This window comes from Marmota marmota, unplaced genomic scaffold (assembly GCF_001458135.2).
Source record: "Marmota marmota marmota unplaced genomic scaffold, marMar, whole genome shotgun sequence".
Lineage (NCBI taxonomy): Eukaryota > Metazoa > Chordata > Mammalia > Rodentia > Sciuridae > Marmota > Marmota marmota.
The window spans coordinates 28,708,233-28,729,659 of record NW_026000068.1 but is presented as its reverse complement, the minus strand read 5'-3'; the positions used below and the strand labels follow the sequence as shown (position 1 = coordinate 28,729,659).

The 21,427-nt window shown below is 32.4% G+C and overlaps 1 protein-coding gene across 50 annotated transcripts in view; it reads right to left on the bottom strand.

Moving 5' to 3' along the window:
* Positions 1 to 796: 796 nt before the first annotated feature.
* The window catches only part of Adgrl2 (adhesion G protein-coupled receptor L2), a 624,560-nt gene continuing 603,929 nt past the window's right edge, over positions 797 to 21,427 (bottom strand). For 18 of the 50 annotated variants that reach the window (XM_048814135.1, XM_048814136.1, XM_048814133.1 and 15 more), the window contains 8 exons: positions 21,201 to 21,267; positions 13,594 to 13,685; positions 12,737 to 12,781; positions 11,589 to 11,757; positions 8,683 to 8,811; positions 8,036 to 8,132; positions 6,244 to 6,372; positions 797 to 2,845 (listed from right to left, as the gene is read on the bottom strand). In XM_048814135.1, coding sequence (XP_048670092.1) covers positions 2,091 to 2,845; positions 6,244 to 6,372; positions 8,036 to 8,132; positions 8,683 to 8,811; positions 11,589 to 11,757; positions 12,737 to 12,781; positions 13,594 to 13,685; positions 21,201 to 21,267 — 1,483 coding nt within the window. In that variant the 3' untranslated portion in view covers positions 797 to 2,090. Of the gene's footprint in view, positions 2,846 to 3,546; positions 3,600 to 5,341; positions 5,394 to 5,910; positions 5,993 to 6,243; positions 6,373 to 8,035; positions 8,133 to 8,682; positions 8,812 to 11,588; positions 11,758 to 12,736; positions 12,782 to 13,593; positions 13,686 to 21,200; positions 21,268 to 21,427 lie in introns of all 50 variants that reach the window. The other 32 variants (XM_048814158.1, XM_048814166.1, XM_048814160.1 and 29 more) reach the window with 14 other exon arrangements.

Here is a 21,427-nt window from a genome sequence, read left to right as displayed (position 1 = left end):
ACATTCCTTTCCAGCAAATACAATTTTGTAAATTCCTGAAAAATGTTAGCAAATACAATTATGTGGAAATTTTTTTCTCAGAGGATTGATAAATTTAATTTCAGTATTTAGTGTCTACTTCACTGTATCCACTTTTAGGTACATGAGTATATACTTAAAATTCTTCCTTACTCTTTTAAAATTCAATAGGCATGTCCAAGTATGCCCACATTAAAAAAAAAAAAAAGTGATTTCTAACTTGGTAGAAGCATTTGAGAGAACCACTAAGCTTTAGAAGAATTTGGAATAAATGCTCATGATATAAATAGGAAAAAATCTATTTGTTGAGATTCAATTATATGATTTTTGAACTTGGAGCAAAACCTTTCAATGATAAGAAATACTGTCATTCACAGCTGTCTATAGAGATACTAATAATCCTCAAACTGTAAAAGTATGTTTTAGGAATTTCTCAATATACTGCTGAAAAATCAATTTAAGAAAAAAAAATTTATGATGCCCAAATGTGATGGTAGAAATCCCAAACCTTCTTTTATCTATTTATTTTTAGTTTGGGTGCAATGCAACAACAACAAAAAATACTTCTAATATATTTCCCTATTGAAAAGTTATCTGCCAGATTTTGTGCATATGTAATCCTTTAACATGAAGAATGAACAGGCAACTTAATGGTATTCTTTTACATATCCATGGATTACCTAAACTATGAAGTCACCTCAACCAAGGGGAGGAAGGAGTGGGAAAGGATCAATGTGTTAAAGCCAATTATGTATCATATATAAAAGTGCACATTAACTACTTGAAAAAATTCACATTTATTTACTGTCAAACCGTGTTAAACTTTACACTGGATATTAGTGATGGGCTCATTATTAACAGGTTTACACAAAGGGATGAAAAGAAAAGCAGAATTTTGCTGAAACAATTTACATTTCATTAGAACTTTATCATAAAATAAATTAATTACTAAATATAGGCAGAAGGGATATGGAAGAGTAATATTTGTTTTATTTTCTTTTTTTAAAAAAAGAATAGGCTCCTTTTGTTCACTAGAAAGTTTGTGAGAAGTGCCCAGTGCCCTCTTTGCCCTCTGTTCAAGAATAAACAGAAGGATGACACACAATCTTTTCTAGATTTCACCACATTTGTGCAAGGCATGGCAGAACTGGCTTTGAAGCGTTTTCTCCCCATAAAACACGTTCTTTTGGCAATAAGAAATTTAAATGTAAGAATAAAGACTAACTGGTCAAAGCAGAACACTGTATACAGTGGAAAATAAGTGAAAACGGGTAGAACTTACCATGACAAAGTGTAAGAAAAAACATTTCATAACATATGTGCAACCAAGAGCTTTTCACAATATTTTCTTCAAACTCTTTTAAAATTATTTTAATGACAATTATATTTCAGTTGGACACAAATGTATTTATTTTTACCCTAGCAATAGAACAAAATATAATTTCTTTAGCCATTTTTTCATGAGAATAGTTCATTGTACAGTTGAGGAAACATATGAAATAAGGCCTGTGGCTTGATTGCTAGTGGTTAAACATGTTTTCAATCTTTGCCTTAATGTAAAAGATTTGCAGTGAACTGCAAACTGACGCAGAATATCTCTCCTGCTTTTCCAAGTCTTGTCAGGAACAGTAAGGTACAGTAAATTTGTCCCACAGGATTTTAAAGCCTACGTCTTGTATATAATACAATGCAGGCCTACAAAAATGGTGCAGCCATATTTACAAATTAAGTTCACAAACTGCTGCAGTAAAATGGCTGGAAAGTTTTGTTTTGCTTGTTTCACAATTTCTCTAAACAGCAGCAGAATCTTAAAATACCTGGTTGGCATCTCTTTTCTTTGTAACAAATAATTCATTTTAGTATACTCTGTGTATATACAAAGTTTTTGTATGTTTTATAAAAATTCACAGAACTGCAAGGTTCAGTCATCTTTTTTTTTACACCGGAGAACCACAGGTCAACAGAGTCATCTCTTCAAGCAGACTTGGAGGGAGAGCTGCATGGGGCCAAAGGAGTCTTTATTTTACTTATTAATACTTGCATGTGGCCCTTGGAATTCCTTAGCTGTACTATTAAAGACTTGTTACCAGTTGCATCTGTCCTTCTCTAACATCCCCTTCTGGGATACACCCTTCTTTGTTAATGGGGATGATATAACCATCGCTATTGCCCCTGCTGATCTGGTAGCACATCTGAAGCTGCCGTCCAGCTCCAAGATTTGGCATGCTTTTATAGTAAATGTCCTCGTTCTCACTCCTCCTGGAGGGAGAGAGGTCTTCTTCCATGTCGGGGCTGCTCTCCTGATAGGGTGAGTCTCTAAGGTTGGGCATGCTTGTGTACAGAGAGTCTCTGTTGGGGGACTGCAGGTGATCCTCCGCCTCCGCGGTTAGCTGCGAGACATAGCTGTCAGTTCCCTCGGGTTTCGCTTTCTTCTGGGGTTGGTAGAGAAGGGAGTGAGTCCGCTGAGGAATAAGCGGGGCCTCGAGTTCTTTGTGATGGAGCTCCAGCCCTGGGTTGTCGCTGTGCATTAAAGATGAAGCATCTGCCACGATAGCATCATCTTCGCTGCTGCTGCCTCCGATCACTGGCTTGACCGGGAGTGTGAGCTCCAGGTTGTGAGTCTTGCTGCTGCCCCGAAGATTGTTGTGCACTAATTCTGAAATGATCATTTTTTCAAAAGCGGTATCATTCAGACTTAGTCCACAGTCCACAACTTGCACACTGTCGTTGTAGTCCCCCTTGCGCAGTGAGTAGCTGTTGTTGAAATTACCATTTAGCGGTAGAGTATCCATGGCACTTGTATCCCTGGCATTGTTCAGTGAATGTCCTGGAACAGAAAAGGGGGAGTTACCATTACTTCCTCTGTTTCTTTCTGAAGAAACTTTATTTCTTTTGTACAAAACTTTTTAATGTCGTTCAGGACAAAGTTGTATTTGAAAGCCAGCACTTGAAAAGTGTCAGGCTTTCCTGCATTCCCAACTATAAACAGTTGCAACCCCTTAGATAACAGGAAAAAGTGTTAAAAAAAAATTGATACTGTTTTCCAGGGAGGGAAAATGGCATACAGAATATTACTTTATCAATTCTGGAGAGACAGTAGTTATTCAATGATTTTTTTGGTCAAATCTCTGACACTCTTATGAACAAGACTTCACTCCATGCCCTTGCATAGTTAATGCAAAGCAATTTATTACTGACATTTACATTTTCAGTACAAGACTATGGCTTATAAAAATAAAATTAACAGAATTTGTCCTAAACAACACTAAATTAAAAAGGAATAAGTCACATACAAAACCGAAAGGCAAATGTACAACATAAACCCACATAATTGGCAAGCAACTTTTTAAAACAACATTCTAACATTTCCTTTGTCTGAAGATGAAATTTAAAAAAAAAAAGAATGAAAAAAATGGACAGATACAAAGAAATCATGTTAAACAGAGACAGCCATCTCTCATACTGACTGGACCGAGGGCCCACAAGCACCATCCAACAACACGATAGACAGCAGGTGGAATGACTCACTTTGGACAACTCACATCATGTCTGTCTGCTCAGGCTATCTGGCCTAAGAGTAGCTGATATATAAAAGAAAGTAAAATGATTTATTGTAACATGATGAAGAATTTCTAAGCTTCTCAGCAACTTAGTCAGAGCAAGGGTTCAACAAATTAGATTACCAGCAATAGCAGTCTTTACACTTAGTATTTATGTTAATTTATTTTGGTACTAATAATCTCTCTAATAGTAATGGCCCCAGGCTTCTAATGGTCAAAGTTTGCCTGCAGCCCTGCAGTCTGCATCAGTCACAGTGACAGTACCAAATGAACCAGCAGAGTCGACTGTACAAGATCAGCCCATAAGCACCATGGGCATGGAGGTCAAACGCAGAAATGTTAGAGATTTCTTAAGTATGGGTCACAGAAATTAAACCGAGAATAGATATTAACTATGGAATGGGAGAAGGGTGTCAGCCTTGGCTAATATATATTTATTTCTAACAGAATGAAAGATTGGATAATCTGCTTGAGATATGGAAGGAAGTTTAGGAGGAAAAAAAACATGGTAACATGCTCTATTCTGATGAATCAGTTGTATTTTCTACAGACACATAAACATGTAAACTAGGACATCACAGTGCTTCTCAAGCAAATGGGAAAATAAAAGAGAAAATTAAATGATCTACACAATGGAAGGTTGAGCTATTCATTCTCAAAATCCTGGAAGGAAAAAAAAAATCACTTGTCTACAGATAGATCTGTTAAAAAAAAAAAAAAAGAATGAAATGATGTTATTGAAATGAAACTGACCACTGTGAGGCTGCTGCATTGTATGCAAGGCTTGGAGGAGTTTAGGAAAAAATTTTAATTCTTGGAAAAGAATAAGAAATTTCCCTCACTCTTAAAGCTGCAGATATCCTAGAAAACTCAATTTCTTACAGAAAACACATACAAATTCTCCGTATGACACAAATTTCATGACCAATAAGTGTCTGACAATTGTTGGCTAAATTATCATTAGCAGAAATAATAATATGGGGGAGAATATTATATTTGTTACTTATGTTATTAAAAAAAAGAAAGAAAACACAAAAATCAAAATTCTGACCCAACTTCTACATTTGAAAGATTAACAATTCAATTTTCATCGTGCTTCAGGTGTTAACAAAATGAAATTATGATAGTTATTTGTAAGGCTTCCTCTGGCTTGACACAATTTTCTAGTTTATAAATTCCTATGTGCCACAATTTTATTTGTAAGCTCTACCATTAGAACGCATTTGGCACTGTAAGTCGCAGGTGACATACGGATAACATGCTAGCATTTGTTTCCTTTGCAGAGGTTCAATGTTTTCAAACATTTTCTTTTCTTTTTATCACTGCTTTAAGAAATGTAAGAAATATACTGAATAAAATCCAAAAGGTGTTTTCTATGATATTCTGCAGATTTAAGGCTTCTCTGGTTTTGAAGAGGCATCTTTTTCTGCCCAAGTTCAGGTAATTCACTTGAAGACTTTCCACAGCCTGTAGCAAGATGACTGTGAGAATGCAGAAATGATAAAATCAATTATTAAGCATTTTGGCTGACAGTACTTCAGGCTTTATAGAGCAAATTATTTCAGCATTGCATGTACTTAAGTATGGACAGCATTTGCTACAGACCTCTATTACTGACAAAAGGAAGTACAGATAGATGTACTGTTTAAAAATTTGGCAACATTTTAGTTGCAAATTGTGAACCACTTGCCCGCTGAGTCTACTTCATGACTGCTAGTAATGTTTTAATTGTGCCCGTTAAAAATCATGCTGAAAAAATTTACATTTGATAGGCAAAGTTAAGTTTTACTCCCATACTTGTCTCTCTGTAGGTTGCTAGAGGAAAGCATAAGGAAGTAAGAAAACAAGAGAATGAAAAGAGAAGCTGCAGTTACGTTAAAAAGAATTTTAAGAAAAAAAAAAAAAAAAGGAAACCAAGTTTTGTGTTCAATTTAGTGGCAAATATTATTCACAAATAGAGATTATATGCTAGCAGTAATTATATAACTTTCCCCCAAAATCTCAAAAATTTTAATATTAAGTATATATGATTTTTTAAAAATAAGCTATTGGTATAATAAACAGGATAGGTTAGTGATAATCTCTCCCCCCTCCCCCAATTAAAAACTATTAGTTTAAACTTGACTAATATTAACTCTATTCTCATATTTTTCCTTAAGAAAAAGAAAAATTACCATAAAGCTGCACTATACTATAGTTCGGTTATATTGACAATGCTGGATGTAGTTTTCTATACCCATACATCCAAATAATTATAACTAGTTCATTCCAGAAGCAATTTTGTCAGCAAGCTTTAGAGTCAACTGAACAACATATTATATAGATATTATACCTCTAAATGATATAAATCTTGAAGATGGGCTCTCGGACCATGTGATGTCAGTCCTGTAATAATATATTAAGATTTATGCCACCTGTGTTAAAAACATGGATCATTATTGTAAATACTATCATGATTGAACTTTTACTATAATATAGTGCAGTTTTAGAAGCCTGGCATGGGCAATACCATAATTTTTTTAAATTGAAAAATTAAGGATGTAATAATAATAATAATAATAATAATAAATATTAAGGCAACTTGAGTATTTTAGAAATAGGGCAAAGATCAGAGCTGTGTTTAGCAGCAAAGAAAGGTAGTTTTATTTGTTAAGTGTAAGCACACCTGGTGAGTTAAATACAGGAGCTGAAGGGGCATTACATACAACTGTTTCAGCGAGCAATGTGTTATAGGGGTTGTTAGTGCCGTGGGGTCGAAGAAGAGGGTTTGTTAGTAGGTAATTGCCAGTCATTCCTAAAGCAAAAAAACAAAACAAAAAACAAAAACAGAAAAAAAATACATCAGTTTTCTTATTTTAGTGTTACAGTTGCAATATATATATATTTTTTCCCCTAATTCATCAGGGTAGTGGACAAGTTGGCAATGGAAAATCTGTTGAAATTTTCTGACTGTATTTGAACTACTAATTTGAAGGAGAAAGGGGAGAGGGAAGTTAAATTTCAGTAACTCACAGGTGCTTTCTAAATCCCCCAAGTAAACACCTGCTAAGGATGACATTTACTAATTTATACAAAATCACTGTTAAACAAAAATGGCAATTAAATGCATAGAGATCAACATTATGTTTCAAGATGTTACTGCCTAATATTAAAAACTTCACCACAGAGGCCCAAAGGAGGGAATCTCAAACTTTCAGATTTACAGGTGTGGGATTATCCCTCATGAAAACATCTGTGTTAATACCAACTTTGATACAAGCAGGAAGAAAAACAACTTTCACAAACAGGTAAAAATTATGACACACTGCAAAAAGCTTCCTTTAGTAAATGCAAAAGCATACATGCCGAGGGGGAAAACAACTCTAAAATGAATCATTGGATGATTCACAAATTGTATATAACAAGAATTCGTGTTTTATAATCTCATTTGCCAGGTTTCAAAAATGAATCTTTGAGTACTTCATTTACTTTTTGATAGTCATCTTAACAGAATTAGGTAAAACACCACTGCAATGGAATAGATGCACATTTCCCTCATTCTAATGGATAAATTATAAATTCTACCTATTCAATTAAAAATACTTCAAATTCAAGTTGGTTTTGATGTTACACATGCTCCACTCTTCATTTTAAACTAGAATCTTCCCAGAACAATTTCGACAATTTAAAATGTGTTTGAATATTTTCATTGTGGTAAAACTCTATATTACATTACAAATCAATACTTCAAAACTGAAAATACCTGAATAAATTACCTTTCCAGGATCAACACAATAATACTTTTTTTCATACTAGATTGATATGTATTAAGTTATTATTCAGGAATACCTGTGTGTGCATGTGCTTGTGACCTTATGTTACTAAATTAGTTCCTTTTCCAGAATTATATTGATTTATATGACAAATTTAAAGTTGCCTCTATTGAACAATATTGAAAAAGTTACTATACAAACTTTCATGAATTTTAACTTTATTTATAAAGACTTACTATAAATCTTTTAAAGTTTATTTTTCAGTTTTTGAAAAATCATAAAATAATTTTACAAAAATTTTGCCATTTTCACTGTAAAATCAGCACTGTTTTACATGAATAGTCATTACTCTAATTTATTTTAATATTTTAAGAAGAACCCTTTCATAAATGTCTTGTTTAGAAAGGAGGAAAACATTTTAATCTGTGGCAAAGTATGCTTTTAATAATTACTTTTTTCCAGCCTTCTGATAGTGTGGAGTTTAAAGTTATATTTTTTTGCATTACATTATTGAAGAAAATGAATTTATATGTACTTTAATAAGTGATGATAAAAGTAAACAGGTTTAAGAACGTGTGATATATACACCCATGAGAGAAAAGTTCAGCACTTTAGAATTATACTATGTCTAGAATTATTCTAAGTTGGCAAAAAGTCCAAAATTTGTATTGTATATTGTAAACTAAAATTTTCCTAATAACTGACCTTGATTAAGTGTTGAAGTGCTATTGATGTCACCTGAGATAAAAGAAGATTCAGATTGTTTTCTCACAGTGTCATTCCACATCCTTCTTATACGACTCTATTAATATAAAATAGCAAGAGATATGTTAGTTTTCCCAAGCTCACCTTATTAAAAACACACAAAGCTTTATCCTAGACAATCTGTGTATGATTATCAGTTGGCCTTTTACAGAATGTGTGCTGTTTTGGGTCCAAAACTAAGGACATCTATGCTGCCCTATTGCTTGCCTTTTACTAAAGGGTATTTAATCTTCCACTCTTGAAAGTGTGTTATTTAATTGACTTTTTATATAAAGTTGAGATGACTGTTTATTCAACAATGCTGACTGAGTGACTGCTATGAATGCTGCACTATACGTCCTTAGAATATGGACTGTTTAGGATTCACTTCTTAAAGGACACGCTTCCTCCAAAAGGATGTTTACACCTAAATAAACACCTTGAGTACATATTTAAGAAGAAATTAAAACCAGCATACTAAAAAAAAGCAAGCATTTACTACCTGCATTATTATAATGAGGAAACAATTAGTGCATCTAAACAGAACATGTCCCAAAAGGCTTTCTATAAATAAGGTTAATTAAAGATGCTGTCAAACCCTTTGTTACCTGTGTGCCAGAGGAATACCGAGCACTGGTTCTGGTGGTTGATGCCTTCACAGAACTGTGGGGGCTCTCAGTTGGGAGTCCACCACAGCAATATGAGTGTCTGAAGCACTTGCCATATTCTTTTCGTACCTGCAATGAATAATCATGAGACCATGGAATTGAGATAAACATATACTTGCTTCTCTCTTTAATTAAATGAAGAGTGAAGACAACCAAAAAAAATTAAAGTAGCACCATGACATATCTGCAGAGAAAATAAATTGAAATTTCAAACTCAAGTTCAGCTGAAATTGCTAGAATCCTATCAGAGAAATATCTCTGACCATTTGATTAGCTAGTAGGATCTTTAAAACTTTGTATAACATGTGGACAAACTTTGTACCTGTTGTTACTATTATCTGAATGTTAGCTACTAATTCAATAGCAATGTATTTAAAGTCTTATTCTGCCTACACAACTAGTGGCTTCATTTTATTTTGGGCTAAGAAAATCGGACAAACAGTTTGTATATTCCTTGCTTGATTATATTTACTCAATCTGTAATTCAGTCATTTAAGTTTTACATGCTTCACGTCTTCTTATTAGGTCAATACATAAACCTCTTTGACTAGATTGCAGAGTTTTGCCAGTAACCTCTTTGTAAAGACAAGACTTCTTTGGCATAAGAACAAAGAAAAAAAGTACTTTGATACATTTGCCAATGATCAAAACAGAACGTTTTCTTCATTTTCTGATATGCCTAGCTTTAACATTTAGTATGGAGCATCTAAGATGTCTACTCACTTCATTCGCACTCACCAAAACTATTTAAAAAAGCTATTTCCATTCACATTAATGAGTTACCCATGTAATTTCCCTTTCTCACTGGATCCTGCATATATGAATGGAGAGGAAAATTGTTAGGTCTAAAAGGAAGTTTAAAAAGTGGAGCCCAGGGCTGCAGTTGTAGCTCAGTGTTAGAGCGTTTGTTTGCCTAGCATTTGAGAAGCACTGGTTTGATTCTTAGCACAGCATACACATAAATAAAGTTCCATCAACAACTAAAAACAATATTAAGAAAAAAAATGGAGTCCAAAGAACTACCCTTCTAGAACAGTACAGAATTGGGAGAAGGGCAGAGGGTGCTGGATTGTGTACAGTTACATCAGCATAGAAATGTTTTATTGTAGATTAGAGCCAGCCTTTGAAATCACAACACAGACAGGGAAAAATTACAGAAGAAAAAAATTTTTTTTCTAGTAGATTACCACCACAATAACAAAAATCAAAAAACAAACAAACAAAAAACTCCCCAAATACTCAAGAAGCCTTTCCCCTTTCACAACTCAGTAATCCACTTGTAAAGACCATGACTTTAACACTTATTCCTTTCAAAATTAGAAAATTGAAGTCACCAGATGATCTTTTAAATCTAAGTGTACTTGCATTTTTTTCTTGGTTTATTTAATTATACCTATTAAAGCAAATAACAATGTGGTTGAGCTTTGAAGGCATTTTCTTGGCCTAAATATGCTCAATTCGAGCAGTAAGAACCATGATTTTAATGTAACCATTTTATGTCATATTCTTAACAATCCACCCTGGTAGTACCCAATAGGATGTATCCTAGAATAAGGAGAACATGTCAAAACAAGTGCATCAGGATGCTTTTAAAATGCAGTTGTTAAGGAAAAAAGCATGTTAAAATCTCCTTGTTCAATTAGCACACATAACTATATGAAGAAATAATAACTGTTTCACCCTTTCTCTGTTAAGTCAATGCATTATATCAAAACTGTTTGGCACAATAATCCAGAAATGATGAATATGTCATCATAGGCTTGTGCACAGACTGCTCATTTACATAATAAATAAATAAAAACTAAAGTAGTTACTAAGGTTATCCCCGTACAATGTTTAGAAAGTTAGAGTTCACTGTTATTAAATAACACATGATACCTCACAAAAATTTTCCACACATTTAATGGCTATTAACTGTTCCAAAATGCTGTATAACCAAGACAATGGCAATCAAAATGGTATTTTATCCAAATAATACCCTCCAGTGTTGGTTTTGCCTAATGCCTATATTGCTGTGAATGTACATTATCTGTCAGTATTGCACATTCCACTGTCATTATCTCAAAATTATAGCTTATTCAAAACTGATGGAAGTAACAACACTATCATCTTGTCAGGACTGAAAACATAATAGTTTTCACTTTCACAATTCTATTTCTCTGTTCAATTTAGTGACCAACTAGTAATAACAGAATAAAAAGACTACATTAGATATGCAGACAGAAAGGATGATACCTTGTGTGAAAGGCACAGAAATTTCAAACTCCAATGGCAGCTAAGAGATTCTCTTAGGCTTATGTCTTGCTACAGATTGAAGTTTTTCCTTTTAAATTTAATTTTTGAATCCTTTTTGCTGAATTCACTTAACATGAAGTCAGAACAAAATACTAGGTAGGACATGAGGTCTAAATTATTGGTTTTTAAATCTTTCAAAATTACTCAAAAGGAACATTAGCATTAATTTTTTATATGCCTGGTGTGTTTAAAATTGACATGATGTATTCTTACACTCAATTTCATTTAGGACTAGTGCATTCCTGTTAGTGAGCATGAAATAAATTTAACTTTTTTTTTTTTTTTTAATCTTGTATACTCTGTGAGTAAAATATTCTACAGACCCTACTAGCAAAGAAGAAATCTTAACATAAATAATCTGGTTTACAACCTCTGGTATTGTTCAACTTTATAATGTGAACCTAAATTTCCAGATAGGTATTAAAATTAACTTATAATAAAAAAATATGATGCTATTTAGCAATACGCCCACTGTAACCTCTCTATTACACCTATTATTTTCAAGTCACAGAATGGGCAAGCTGAGGCCCTAAGTGTTTCCATTCACTTACTTTCTTCTGGAGAGCACAGTGAAAGATGAAAATGAACACTCCCTGGAAAGCATTAAAGATGGTGAAGAGATACGCCATCACAACAGTCTCCTCATTAATAAAAAGCAACCCAAATGACCAGGTGAGGCCAAGAAGACACAGCAGAGCAAAAGCACCAAGCACCCAAGACCTGAAAAAACAAATTGAAATTTTTAACAGGTTCAATGAGGGAAAAAAATATTACACTTATTTATTAACATTTTAGTAGTAGCAGTTGACTTTCTCTATGTTCACATTCAAACTCAACAGCATTTGTCTTTATCCTTTCATTGATTAAAAAAGAACAACAGCATTTAGTACTGCAGCCTCCAGTGAAAACCGCAACAGCAGGCATGACCTTTTTTTACTCCAGAATACACAGGTATCAAACTACTTTAAAATACAGATTGTAAAATAACCCCCAGGACTTTATTGCTGTTTATGTGCATTTTGGTTAAAGAAATTAAGGAGTTCTTAATTAGTTTACTAACATATTTTTATTCCTGTGGTCTACTCATATGACACCGAATAATGTGACACATACAGAAAGGTTAAATGGCAGATAATCACTTAGTACCTAAACTTCAAAGTCTATGAGCTAGTCTTAGGTGAACCTAAGGTTTTATAACTAAAGCATGAAGAAGCCTAGCTGAAATGAGGTAAAAACATGAGGACAACTTCAAAATAATAATTAAAAAAATAATAATAATTTTGGAGAGATTTCATCATGAATAGCTTAAGGAGAAAAGAACTGTAGAAAATAGGGCGGAATGAGAAGGAATTAAAGTCAGTGCATTCCATGTCTAACTAATGATCTTACTTGATAAATGGCTTATTATCTTCATAGCTAGAAAGCATTATAAGCAGAAAAGAGAAACAAAATTATTAGACAGAATTAAAATAGAAAGTAATAAGAAAGCATTTATATATTATATAAATTAGTCAAAATTAAGAAAGTCAAAATGCAGAGGCAAGCAATTAAAAAATAAAGGCATATTATAGTTAAAAATACTATAGCAAATTAGATATTTCAAAATAATTATAAAAATTAAGGGCAATTCATGATATTGACGGATTTGTAAAAAATATAAATCATGCCATAAATTTGTTAATGTAGGGTTCTACCTTACCCAGGTAAGTCCGTATTATAGTAGCCATCACAAACACGGTAATTACTGGTGTAGATGAGAAGACAGAAAGAGGAAAAGGAAGAAAAGAGAGAGATGCTAAAGATTAGCTCTCTCTCTTACCATGCAACATGCAATGAAGCTGGCACTAACCTATCTAAAACATCTTTTTTTTTTTTTATTTACCCTTACAATAGATCTGCCATTTTTTTACTCTAAAAGTATTTTCACAACCCCATTATAACTCGAATACCTCAAGTTCTAAATTAACACTCATATTTTTAAAATAACTTTGAAAATACCTCTATAAGATGATTTAATGAATCAACAGCTATCAATTTTTCGTTAATTAGATAGCATTTTTCCATTGATAGCATATTGCAATAACACTAGTGAGATAAAGTAAACATTTGTTTAATTAGCATAAAAACAACAGATCATCTTCACGTTAACAATAGTAATAGAGTAAATTCTCTTAGGAAAACAGGATTAGGAGGAGAAACTGCTTAGAATCCTTAAATCAAAAAGTCATTTAAAAAAACAAACTTAATAAAATCCTATCAGCCATGCAAACAAGAACATCATTTTGAATTGCATTTTCAATTCAAATGAAATTGCTATAGTGATATGAAATTTCCACAAAGCTACTGAAACAATTTCTTCATTCTAAATCAAGACAGAATTATCTAACTTTTGACCCATGTCTGTAACATAGTAACAGTGAGACTTAACCTTGATCAGTAAAACTTCATTCTGAATAATTTCTACAGTTGACAGAAGGCAAAAATACCTGTGTTCCCTGTGGAGAATATCTTTTACTTAGCTTGTCAAGTGCTAAAATTAAAATACAAAATACTTACTTAATGTTTTCCAACCTGCTAGAATCTGGTTTCAAAGTGTTTGAATGCTTCACCATTTTGCACAATGTGATCACCAGGAAGATGATATTTAACTGTTATAACAAATAAAGAAAGAATTGGATCACTATAAAGAAAGTAAAAACATCTTTTTTTCAAATATAGTTAACAAACTAATGCACAATAGTATGTGGATATGGGAGAGAATTTAGGTATGTGATGATCAACTTCAGTCTATGTAAAACACGCTCCATATGATCAATTCTTCAATAGATCATTTGACATGAAATTGCAACCTTAATGAGTCAGTATCATGTGGTAATGATTAAATAAATTACCAAACCTAAATTAGTCTCTTTAGCTACATATACTCCAGAGCCTAAAACCCATAGAATAAATACTGAAGTGAATTTCTTAGAAGGACCATTAACATCAGCTTCAGGAAGAATCCCTGGGTTGGAATCATAAGACTTGGATAAGAGTCTAGCTCTTGATTTTGATTGATTAAATGAGATTGATAACATCTGCACAACCTACTTTCTAAGGTCATTGTGAGGAGAAAGTGAAATAAAATATGAAAACTCTTCTAGATGAGGGCAAATTTAAAAAATACATATATAGTCCTATTTAACCATTACTTAAGTCATTATTTAACCATGAGTCCTTTTTCTCCTGTATCTTTTTGTCACATGCATGGTAGATTCTGACAAAAGGCTGTTTCAGTTCTAAACATTCTGCTGTGCTGTGAATCTAGAGGCAAACAAAATCAACCTGGGGAAGATGGACTCTAACATAGAAGGTCTGGGATGCCCAGAGGTCAACAAGAGTGAACTCAGAAAAAGAGGTTGTGTTTTGACTGAGGAGAGACAAAGGTTGGTAATTTGTATTTGCTTCTACTAGCACCTGGCAGAACTTTGGAAAGGTGGCAGTTCCACTTTTATGGTTCTAAAAATAGAACTAAACTATAGTGTTCCTGGATTTTGACATTTGTTTTGGATTATTATTTTAAAAGAGACTAAAACATTACAGGATTTAGTAACAGCTCAAATGGTATATTTATAAGGACCCACTGTAGGTGGAGATGAATTCAATTCCTTGGGAACAGATAATCAACACAACTTTGTTACAGTAATATGATCCTTTTTATCGAGTCACAATGACACATGATCAAATGATAACATTATTTATTCATCCATCACTACTTCTAATTTTTATAATTAGGAAAGTTTATGTAGGACAATAAATTAAACTTTCTAAGTCCTTCCTATGAAAGATAAGTTTGGGAACAGGGCAAAAGCTTTAATCCAAGCTCTTTATCATTTTGTCTACTATGCCTTATTCTTTACGGGATAAAATGAGGTTAATGGGCATAACTTATACATGTTGGCAGACAGGGTCCTACCCTTCCATGTTAATTACTGGAGGACAAAAGCAGCTTTTTGTTTTAAAGTATTTAAAGATTAATTTCTTAACATATTCTATCTAGATAAAAAGTAAGTAAAATTGTAGAAACATTTTATTTTTGCTTTATTTGCTAAAGATTATTGCAGCAAGTCACAAAATATATGCTTGAATTGTAAGGAATGTTACAATATAATACATTTCATTCGACAAATATTTATTGTCTTGACTGCTCTACATAAGATATGCTGATTGTATTGTGAATACAAGACAGTTTGTGCCTTTGAGAAATTAATTTGAGAGAACCATTTGATAATACAGTAAATATTGATTAGGTTTTAAAAGCATTATGGTAAAGTGTATCTCTAATTAAAAAAATAAACAAAATCAACATGTTATTATTCCTATAGCTTATACAACAGCAGCCTTAACTAGTAAAATTGAAGAATGATTAAAAGGAAGAACTGCATAAATATCTTAAAAACAAACCAAAACCCATGTAAACAAACTGATACCCACCCTTGGCTAATCTGCTTCACAGATTCAGTTAAAATCCTTCACTCTGTTTCCACTTCTTTTTGAATGTCTTAATACAAACATTTCTTTTATTTCAAATTTCTAGATATAGGGTCCCCCCCCTTTATTAATTTCCCAAAATATATAAGGCCACAATTTGGTATTCATTACTTTCTAAGCATATTAATTATTTCCTCTCCTCATCTTAGGAACAAAATAGAAAGCAAAAAGGCTATTTATTATCTACCACATGTTTACAATTATACGTAGAGTAATGAATGTAAATGTGAGGAAATGTGGACTGTGTAAAGTATGCTGTAAAAATAAAACGAGTAAAAAAGTCCAGGGATGAACTTATCAGAACAATATTTTTTTCAGTGAACAAAAGCAGGGAAAAAAAGCAGTCTAAGAATAAAAACATTTTTCAATAAAACTGAAATAAGAAATTAAAATCTACCTATAGGGAAATATAATTAAAGCTTATATATGATAAAGACATTTTTTTCCTAGTTAAGAATGAAAACTAGCCCAGTTGAATATGTCACACACATACACACACACACACACACACACACACACACACAAATTCTCATTTAATCCTTAAAGCATACACTGTTGGCTACTTTTCTCCTCTTTCATTCCCTTCACTCAACTGATGTTTTAAACAAAATATGTTTTATTTCTATTTAATATATCAACAAGTTCAGAAAATATATAAAATCTCAGGGGGGAAAAGCCAGCTATTGTCCTACTGCCAGAGGTAGCAGACAGTCTTGTATGCCCAATTTACAAATTATTAAGATGTGTCTTCCCAAAGATTACTTAGCTATTATAAAGTCAGTGTTGAGATTCAATATACTGTGGTCTGGCTCCACAGCCCACAGTATTTCCAAATAAAATTAACCAATTTGTTCTGGGTAGGAAAGTTAAGAGTCTCTGAACAACAGATATACTGATTCTATTAAAAAACAAAACAAAACAAAACCAAGATTCTGCTTCTTCAAGGCAGAAGCCAATGTAAAAGTGAACAAGCAATGATAAATGAGGTTAAAATAAATAATCAATTAATATATACAATACTGCCTCAAAGAAACCCTGAATTGCATAACAGGGGTACTCTTGGAATGACTTCCAATTGATGGACTGACCAGAGTTAACTAACAATCCATTTCCTCTGGAAACTTCGAGCATTCCACAACCAGAATGCTCACCCTTCTCCCTACTAGTCAACCTGAATGCTTAACTGTCCATTGTGTCTTCTCTAAAGCTTGTTATGTTAGTTACATTCTCGTGTAACTAAATACTACACAAATTCAGAAAACCCAAGTGTGAATATAAAACTAAAGTTTTAAAAAGCTGTTCTCACACAGCTAGCATTGATTGCATTAAGAAGACTTAAAAGGAGTTTCTTTAAAGACAACTAAAAATACTGGGAAAATAATCCTAAAACCCTCGAAGGATTTTTGTACTCAAATGATTTTCCAAATGTTCATAAATTTTCCAATGTAAAGAAACTAAAAATTACCATTACAGTCAATGCACAGGTTGTCAAGAAATTTAGTTAAACTCTGAACAAATTTAGTCTATGAAATAGAAAGCATAAAAATAACGAATCAATGACACTTAATAAGACAACATTTCATCATTTCAAAACAAAGAAAGTATGAAAAAAAGCATTCAAGTCATACTCTAAAATAAGATGGCAAAAAAAAAAATCCTAAAATGAGTGTTTCCCCAATTCATTAAAAAAAAAAAAAACTAAAATTTCACTGACATGAATTATTTACTAGTTTATTAGAAAAATGGAATACTTATACCATATAGATATTAAAAAATTTTATATGGTACTGCCAACAGCATATGGCAGTGAAATATTTCCTGGAAACAAGTAGGATAAATACTGAAGCAAAAATACATCTTTTTAAAGTGTGGTTTTACAGTTCTCTTATTTTTTCAATGCTTAAAAAATTATAATGTTAAATTTTCGTTCCACAGAATAAATATTGTTGTTATGATCTTTTTCAGGAGGTAAGAATTATGATTTTTGTGGGATATATTTCAGTAGATTCTCACCACCCTTTCTTTCTTGTTCTCTTAAAATACAACAATAGGAAAAAAAAAACAGAGATAAAGAAGCAAATATAAACATCTTTGATAAATTCTATAATCCACAATATTCACTTTCAGACAAAACACCTGATTTTAAACTTCAGTCCGCAAACCGGAGTTCCTAGTTTCTTTGCATTATCTTCATGATATAATTCTTCATGGATCTTTCCAGGTGTACATTCATTTCCTTCTTCCCTCCCTGCTCCTTTATTTATTTATGGTTAAAATAAGTGATTTTTTTCTCCTTCTTATTTTATTTTTCTTCAATATATTTTCCTGTCTTTGGTATACATTTAAAAATTAATCACACAAAGAGAGTTTCCCCTATTTGTCACTGGAAAGCAGATGAAGGGAGAGAACAGACATCATTCAATTGCTGCTCCTCTCACCTGCAGCCCAAGGAGGTCAGTTTTTGCCTCTGTCTTTTGTAACTTTTTTTCTCCTCCCAAACATAAACATCACTCAGTTTAAACATAACATTTTAAGATAAGTTGAAAGGTTTTATGCGTAAGTCAGAAAGGAAAAAGTTGGAGCTATCAACTTTTTACACACACAAAGATTTGTCTAACCTGGTAAGTACATGTAGTTACTCAATTATTCACATAGAAGTCACCCTTAAGTATAGGTTATTAGGATTATGTTAGGTATGTATGTCAACCCACAAGCCTAAATATGCTCATGATTAATTTTAGAGATGAAGCAATTTGTTCAGTCAAAAATTAATCAAATATTAACTCTGCTCTATGCCTGTATGCGTGCAGGTATAAATAGATCGGTGGGAATGTCTTCATAGAATACTATGTAAAAGGGTGGGAGTAAATCCAGAAGAAAAAAAATATTTTTCCCCCATATAGCTAAAAAGACTAAATCACCAAACTAGGGCATTCTTTCTGATCCACTGACCAATATCATTCTTTCAACACTTCCCAAATAATAATTGCAAAAATAATTATTAAAATAGCCTGCCAGAAAAGTTTGCTACAAAATCCAATGCTGCTTAATAACATGGCATAGTTAAAAATCACCCATTTGATAAAATAAAAATACAAAGAAGTTTATAAAAAAGAAAAAGGTACCACAGATTATAGGAGAGCACAGTTTGCTTTATGGTCATCAACCTGCTCAATTGAATCACATCCGTCTGAGCTTAGCAGCTTAAAATTCATTCCACAGCTTGCAGTGCTGACATGGATATGATAAGACAGAAGAACAGAAACACCACTCTGAAGTAACCTAGCTGAACTGCACATGTTCTGACCCTTTTTGTCCTCCCTGGAGCTTTTGCTACCTGGCAAATGCAACTCTAAAACTGTACTTGTATCTCTAGATCTTTGCTATTAGCCAAGCAGAAACCTATTTCTCTCTGGGACTAGCAGCCAGAGAGGTGTTCTCTGAAGAAGACTTCTAAATGAGTGTGTGAGCTGAACTCTTACTGAACTGAATTAATTATTAATGATGCAGATGGAGCTGTCCAAATGATAAGAACAGCTCCTGACGTGTCATGATCCAAGCTTTCATTAAACCATTTCAGGCATACTAATGGTTTCCCACTGCTCATTACTTACCAGCACTTTTCTCATAGATATAATAACTCCAGTGCCTGTAGGCAAGACATTCTATAGAGATGCAGAAGTGGGAAGTTTTATCTTCCTTAGCATATTATTTTTCTTCATAGAACATTATTATTAAAAATGTACACTTATTTAATACTAGGAAGTTAAATGGTTTCAATTCAAAAAAGCTGGAAATGCAACACTATATTTTCTATTTTTTGTTATAAGAATAGAACATAAATGAATAGTATACCATATAGTTTATATTAAGATGTCTGTCTGAATTGAGTTTTAAATGTATTGTCAGAGAATAAATGTAGGTAAGTGTATTTTCAGCAAGCTTATGCTGCACAATTATATTTTAGTTTAGGTTACATGGTGTTTTGCAAGATTGCTTGGCACTCTTGTACCACACTTAGTTTCACTGTGTGTTGGGAGGATTAGAAGGCAAGGCAACTGAGGAGAAGAATTCCAAGGAGGTGTATACTGTGATTGCTACCCGCTGGTTTCTTTTTGTTGTTGTTGTTTGTTTGTTTTTAAGTTCAGGAAAATGTTCTAAAAGCCCTACACACATCTCAGCCTAAAGGATTTGGTAGAGGATAATAATAAGAGTCTAATTAATATGGGGCTGTCTTTTTAAATGGGTAATACAAATAAAATGTGTTTTACCTCTTTTCTTCCTCAAAGCTGAGTACGTGTGAACATTAGCTCCTTTTGCCAAGTACAATGTCTTTTTCTTTTTAATGTTTTAAAGTCGGTACTTACCTTTATAAATATAAAATAAAACTTCAGTACAACAGAAGTAAACACATGACATTTTTATAGTGTGAATATCCCTACAGTGGTCTTTATAGTTTCCAAAGTATAAATGTGTTTGGCCAAGGACTTAGGGGAAAAGAGAAGCCTGTGGTTTTAAAGATCATACCTCTTCATGTCAATTGTCTGTCATTAATTCAAGATAAACTTAGGCTGTATTCACATACACACACTAAGAACAAAAACTGAAGTAGTTATCTGGATTGAATAATTCTGATAAGAAATTAGCTCACCTAAGAACACTAGAGAATATTTTACTGATTTAATTCACATAAACATCCATCTCGTATTTTTATTTTGCTTTGTAAATATAATTGTGTGAAATAATTAATTTTAATGAGAATAAAAATGCACATACACTTGAGTGGTTTAAAGTTTCCTTCAACTACTAAAAGGTTTTCCAAACTTTAGGAAACACAAATTAACTATAAAAATATCAAAAGAAGCTCATGTGACAATTTTTTGAAATAAAGAAACAAAATTCTGAAAATAGCAATAAAAAGATAAAGGTAATTTTAAAGCTTGTGTTTCAACTTGTTTTCTAGTTATTAAATAGATATGGTTAATAATACCAATTCTTAATGCTTTAGTTACATTCTTTTGTTTTTAGTATAATTGAAGTATGACTAAGGATAATGTAAGAATTTAAAAAAACCTTAATGTCACTAATCTTAACTTGTATCAAATTCATTTAAAAATTAAAAATTCTTAAAAACCAGTTGCATCCCCAGTCCTTGTTTGGTATTTTAAGTCTTAGAAAAGTTTATTTTATTCCTAATGAGTTTAAAATTCGCTTTAAAGTCCTCTATTAATCTAAACTTTTAAACTTAAATTTAGGGTATGGACATTCACTTAAACTACTAAATTACTATGTTGACATTAAGGTAACAATTAAGGTAATGTGAATTCACTTTTCTAAAACATTCATTAATTCATAACATGGCTTATAAGTAAGTATTTCTTTTAGATTTTTCGACACAATTAATTAGAAATGGGAAATGGTATTTTTCAGTAGAGGTGATTTTCAGAAAGTTAATTAGCAAGTGTATAAACACGATAATGATGTAATATTTAAAATATAATAAATAATATTATCCTGTAACATAGAATGTCTATATAATTTTTGAATACATAAATCAACCATAAACTAAGTTATTTTTGAATAATATTTCTAAAGTAGCAGCTAAAACGAAAGGGAAAACAGAGTCTTCTTACCAGAATAATGAAGGTGACAGGTCCAATGAAACTCCAAATAAAATAGTTGTCAACACGAAGCCAGCAACTGTTTTGAAAACAAAAGAATATGTACCAAGTAGCCTCACTGGATATTTAACATCACAAGAAAAATAAATTTTTAAAACTTAACAAACACAAAACGATCTCTAAATTTGCTTTTGAAAATTCACTATGGACAAGAACAATTCTAATAATTCTGAGTTGGC